Source organism: Branchiostoma floridae, chromosome 9 (genome assembly GCF_000003815.2).
Source record: "Branchiostoma floridae strain S238N-H82 chromosome 9, Bfl_VNyyK, whole genome shotgun sequence".
In the NCBI taxonomy this organism is placed as follows: Eukaryota; Metazoa; Chordata; class Leptocardii; order Amphioxiformes; family Branchiostomatidae; genus Branchiostoma; species Branchiostoma floridae.
Genome location: NC_049987.1, coordinates 4,297,456 through 4,303,739, shown reverse-complemented (window position 1 = coordinate 4,303,739; position 6,284 = coordinate 4,297,456). Strand labels below are relative to the sequence as shown.

The following is a 6,284-nucleotide window of genomic DNA, read 5'->3' as shown; positions in this document are numbered from 1 at the left end:
GCTCACTGTGTCGAGCTCTGCCATCTGGAACATGGTCAAAGAAGAGTAATGTTAGTAATAAATGTAATAACTTTCTCTTCTAATGGCATTAATCCACTTGTAATACAAAACACATTTGTTTGAATCTTGAAGACCTGACCGCAAATATTCCCAAGCATCTGCAATGTGGATTTGTGCATTGTCTTTCCGGTCCGCCATTATCATTACGATGCCTGCGTGAGTTCAATATTTCTCGCGTGCTTTAGCACATCATCTTAGATCTCAAGTCAAAGGTTGATGTTGAGCAGTTCTGACGTTATATCCGTCACGTTTTGTTTGCATAGACAATATTTACGTGTACGGTATTCTGTCAAACTGTCTTGCCTGGCACTAGCTTTCCTGCGCTGACTAAATGCAATGTGGATATTGAGCTTAATGAAATGCCTGTTAGCTTCCTCACTGTTTCCTCCGTGATCTCCCAGTCAGTGGAGGCGCCCATGTTGTCCTCCAGCTGCTGAAGAGTTTTCGCGCCAATGATGACAGACGACACCACGTCCTTCTGTAGTAGCCAGCGGATTGCAACCTGCGCCGGGGTTTTACCTGAAATTTTCAAACATGATCAGATCTATAGCAAGGATTTTCCCTTCTGGCCCATGTTGTATTCAACACAAAGATGCAGTTCCGACCAGGGATAAAACCAATTCTGGCACATGCGATGACAGATGTCCTTTTGGGCAACCAGCTGCTGATTAAGTCTGTATGGACATCTCTAGACAATGCGCTACTCTAGTGCCAGTGATCGATGAGGAATTCCATTGGAACCGATGGAATTAAAGTTACACAATGACTTAACTAGTACCACCAGTAATTATACCGTACCCCTTTAATTTTTCTACGACCTTGGGTAGCCGATTCGTCGGCAACGAGACCATATACATGCTCTTATAATTACAATTTGGCACCATTATGTACTATGTTGATACATGTACTGTACTACAAATTTTACTCTTACCGTGTGCATCAGCAACCTTCTTCAGGACATCAAGGATGTCCCATGTCTTGTCATCTTTCTTGACCTTCTTGAAATCCGGGACCCCCTCGAAAACCATTCCCTTCTTTGTGACGTGCTCGATTCTGGTTCCCTCTGGCGCATCGGCTTCTCTTTTGAACTTCCCAGTCAGCAGGCCTCTGTTCAAAAGTCAAAATGTACAGCGCAAATTCGGCAATGCTTTCTCTTTACTGATGAAATGATCATTATCATGGTAGGATTGCTAATAGAGCAATCGTAGGGAATTTCGCTGACGGAAACGACCCTTGACCTCACTGAGCGACATCCGCCGGCTAGGTCGGCCGGGCTCGCATTTTGATCATTATCAAGACAATATCAAATCAATAGTCATCATTTCCTATCTTATCCACCGATGTCGAAGAAAAAGGATGTATGAAATGGATTCATCATTTCATGTTGAAGGACATAAGCACCGTGCGCACCCTCTGAGCGGACTCCACGGGATGATCCCGATACCCTCCCGCCTGCAGACGTCAGTCAGCTCCCACTCTATCCCACGGCACAACAGGCTGTACTCCGCCTGGAATTAAGATTCATTATCTTTAATGATATAGGTGATGCTTTTTCAAAATTCATAGGTCACACAAACGGTGGGCTATTCATTTCACGTTGGACTTGCACAGATAAAGCCAAGAGCCAAATATGACCGATGCAAACTCCTATTTAGACAGCTTGTTCTAAACCCCAAAAATGTCGCACCTGAAGAGATATCCACTTGTTGAGTCCCATGGATTTGCTCAGCTCAACAATCTTCTGCAGCTGCCAGCCTTTGACGTTACTGGCGCCCAGGTAGCGCACCTTCCCTGCGCGCACCAGGTCATTCAGAGCCGACAGGGTCTCTTCGATGGGGGTAGCCTCGTCCCACATATGGATCTAGAATGAGATCATACATGATGGGTTTGTAAATAACTGAGTTATATCCAACAGCTCTACCATTCAAAACCATGTAGTTTATAGAGAAGGGCGTAGAGGAAAGCAACACCTCTAGCACGCTAATAAAAAAGAGTGGGTGTACATGTCCTCACGGTGTGAGTAGATCAATCAAATCTGTCTTGATACACTAGTACTTATGCGTCTCATGCAACTAGGGTGTTACGCCACGAGGCGGTTTACCCTACCGAATATACAATACAATACAAACAAGAGTCTGAAAACTCAAACCTGCTTGAAATATTTTGTTTTGTGATGGTGCGTATGGTGTGTTGTGGGGGTTGATATGGTTTGACGTTTGGCAAAATTATTCCATCATTGTTCTTAAGTTATATATCTACCTATGGTAAACAGTGAGATCCAAAACTACACCTTTCTGGTGTCCTCACCATTTCATTTTTATTTCCTATTGTTACACCTGCACCTGGCACATACATTGTATCTCAATGTGTATATAATGGTTCACACCATACAGAGGTGACAGCGATGGTCACAGTTGCTCTTTTTTGCTCCTTGGAAGATTTTGACCAGAATGCCCCAGCAGTTCTAGAGCAAGCTGCTAGAGGGCCCAAACATACAACACTTCTTCCTTACACCACAAGCTATGTGCCACCAAAAATCAAGACCATAGCATATCCATGTCAAAAGATACAAAAATCCAAGTTCTGTTGCAGTACCAAGGTCACACACCAGGGGATCCAAAATGGGCTTTGACCTTCGTCTTCCAAACACCTACCCAAATACCAATTATCATTACAAAATACAATCCATCAACAGGTTCTAAAGTTATGCTGACCACAAATATGTGGAAACACAAACAGACACACACACAGACACACCAAAAACTATACCTCCATTTTTCATGGAGGTAAATCACACGTTCTGTTCTGGAGATATAGCACTGGAAACGACCCTTCCACACACTCCCATGCTACTGAAAACTCAAAACACATGTTACAGCTGCTAGCTGTCCCCAAGGAGGTTGAGACAGAGGGAATGAGGCCAGATCACTCCATATCAGGAAAAGGGGTGTAAATATTCTTTAAAAAACGAACCACAAAACAACAGCAAACTTCTAATCTACTTAATAGCACAATAGGTAACACACTCTATCCCCATAGCAAAGGAAATCGCAATCCATCCAGAGGTTCTAGAGATATCGGTCCGGAATCACAAAGATCCCTACCAGAAACAGTACATGCTTTTTTCAAGCATGTAACTAGTAAACATCACTGACAGATGTAATCATCATAATATCAAACTGGTCAAAGCTGCGATAGGATGGTCGATTCAACAACCTGCAAGGATCATTGTCAGTGTGAAGCAGACGTTGTTACAGTCTAACAAAATGGCGATTTTATGCACACGTGTTTGTCGAGAAAGAATCTGTTTAGTTCAAATGTCTTTTAAAGGCTGCGCACGAGGATACAGCCGCCCAGCTTCTGATTTTCAAGCATATCGTCGGTTAAAAACGTGTCTTGAAACATTGCATGGGCATGTCGAAATTCCATGACATTGATAAGGAGGTCGACGTAGATGACGAAGCTGATTTGATAGAACATAAAGCCTCTGCTGTGTGAGGTTCTTAAGTATGTTGATGAGATGAAGAAGAACAAATCTACTTACCTGGTACAGGTCCACATAGTCCGTACGGAGCCTGCGCAGACTGTCGTCTATGGACTGCATGATGTGATGGCGGCTTAGTCCTACCCCGTTAATGCCCTTGCCGAAGCGAACTTTAGTGGCCACCGCAAACTTCTCTCGCTGCTGCCTGGAATATACGAGTAGCATAGTCTCCAGATAATTGACCTTTCGGACAACATCAAACAAAGCTCTTTCTTAGTCTTGTTATCATGTGAAACCTGGAAGATTGCTGTTTGGACTGACTCATGACCAACATGGACAACATGACCACGACCGCCGTATCTCCTTACACTTGGACAAGGAATGCCGATTTTTAAATGAAATAAAAACTTCATCCGTTTTTTTAGCCTCTTGTTCTATCTTCAAGCAGAAAATGGTACAAAATTAAGAATTATATTTCTCATCACAAGGTCCCTTGTGTGGTTGTTGAATACAATTTTAACTGCACTTACTTTTCCAACCAGCTTCCTATGATTTCTTCCGACCTGCCTTCTCCATACACGTCTGCAGTATCGATGAAGTTCCCTCCCAGCTCCACGTAGCGATCCAGGATGGCATGAGAGGCCGCTTCGTCGCACTGGCCGGGCAAAAGCTGACAGGACCAACACAGTCAATGTCTTCATCAAAACACATGTTTACACTGGGTTTACGTACCCACGCGTCTTCACAAGCAGTCTTTTTGCGACGCCTTAGGGGCAAGCAAGCCTAAATGTATACTTTTTGACCGTTTGACAAGGCTTCCCAAAATTTCAGGAATTTTTCTACAGGCATGTCAGGAACTTTAGTTGCATCATCCTTTTAGAGTGGAATAACTCGGGAATGAATTGACGGATCTTCTTTATATTTGGAATAGATAGCTTCAGAGATACCTTACGGAATGAAATGCTAATTACGCAAATCAGGGGCTTATTTGCATAATTATAACTACGCTGTATTTGGTGTTAGAAGGCTCAAAATATGCTATATGTAACTCAAAAAGAGAGAAATATCAGACATGCTGTGAAAGTATATATTAAGTGGCAAAAATTCTGAAAATTCTATTGCAATTCGTCTGCGCGTTCGCAAATGCACCATCCTTTTGGAAGGGAATAACTCGGGAAGAGGTTGACGGATCATCGTAATTTTTCATATGTAGATAACTTGGGAGATACCTTTCACGAATAAGGGCTATTAATGCAAACTAGGGGCTAATTTGCACAATTAATGAGCACAGTTTGCTAAGCACAGCATCTAATTACTACTAGGACACATGTCATACATGTTGTATATACGTAGAAAAGAGAGAAATATCTATAGACATCAATTATGCAAATTGTTGCCTAATTTACATAATAAAGAAATTGAGAAATTGATATTATAGTGTTTAATGATGAAAACTGCATTCTTGCGATATTTGGTAACAACATGTACGTTAAGTTGAACATGTGGACGTAAGTCATGCAAATTTTGGTCTCATTTACATAATTTATGAGACAATAGATTTCTTTGCAAAGACTTTCATACTTTGAACACATTGTTATTTAGGTAAAGAAGATGATCAACTGATATCTTTTATGCAAATGAGGACCTCATTTGTATCATCAATCACAAACATTTATGATAGGCCACTCGTCACAAGAGGTCGCTTTTCTTCAGCAATGTCCTAAATTCATGTCGTAAAACAGTCTTCATACACACAGCCAGGTGAAAGGATCTAACATACTAGTAAATACAACACACCTACAACAACAATCAATAATACTTGAAAACAATAAAACCGTCGCCATGGCATTAGTTTTTATTGCCACAATTATTCCGTTTGGGTATAAAACCTTGAACTGTCGTGACTAGGCAAATAGTTGAATGACCCCCCCCCCCCAAAAAAAAAAAAACAACACACACACACACACACACACACACACACACACACACACACACACAAACCTTCCAATAAGAAATCTCTCATAACTCCTCGGAACTCTCACCCACGCAGAGCACGGTCCATTTTCGCTGTTGTTGTCTGCACGCTAAGATGACGCCGACATTTTCTAAGTCTTGTGTAACATCGTAGCACAACGTGAATTTCGTAACTGTATTGTATATTTTATGGACAAACTTCTAAATCGTAGCGTAACGTTAGAATAATATTGATAAAATAAGTTGTGTAAATATGCAGCTCAGCTCGTAACGAATTTGTGTTGTTTACGTCAGCATGCATTCACTGCATTTTGTAAAAGAAATGACGACAAACTTTTCATTAAAATATATGTTTTATTTCTTGAAGATTGACGAAATTCTTGTTCCTGTATGAATTTCTAGTGTGCTGTGTGCACGTTTTTGTAAAGGATAAGAGTTAGATCGTGACCGTATGTAACAAAACCAGAAATCGGTGCCGCGACATTAGAGGGAGGGGGTGTATCCGCGTAATGAAAAAGTCGCGTGATGAAAATTTAGCGCTCGACTAGTGGGCGCTAAAAACGCTAAAATTACGTTACCGCTATAAAATCAAGAATTACAGTAAATACAACACACCTACAACAACAATCAATAATACTTGAAAACAATAAAACCGTCGCCATGGCATTAGTTTTTATTGCCACAATTATTCCGTTTGGGTATAAAACCTTGAACTGTCGTGACTAGGCAAATAGTTGAATGACCCCCCCCCCCCCCCCAAAAAAAA

General features: G+C 41.4%; 1 protein-coding gene across 1 annotated transcript in view; it reads right to left on the bottom strand.

Annotated features, from left to right (window-relative positions):
- The window catches only part of LOC118422995 (1-deoxyxylulose-5-phosphate synthase YajO-like), a gene marked incomplete at its 5' end in the record, with an annotated part of 5,434 nt that extends 1,205 nt beyond the window's left edge, over window positions 1-4,229 (bottom strand). The window contains 7 exons of the mRNA XM_035830890.1: window positions 7-24; window positions 440-579; window positions 992-1,167; window positions 1,471-1,568; window positions 1,748-1,921; window positions 3,605-3,749; window positions 4,075-4,229. Of these exons, the coding sequence (XP_035686783.1) occupies window positions 7-24; window positions 440-579; window positions 992-1,167; window positions 1,471-1,568; window positions 1,748-1,921; window positions 3,605-3,749; window positions 4,075-4,229 (906 nt within the window). The remainder of the gene's footprint in view (window positions 1-6; window positions 25-439; window positions 580-991; window positions 1,168-1,470; window positions 1,569-1,747; window positions 1,922-3,604; window positions 3,750-4,074) is intronic.
- Window positions 4,230-6,284: the final 2,055 nt, after the last annotated feature.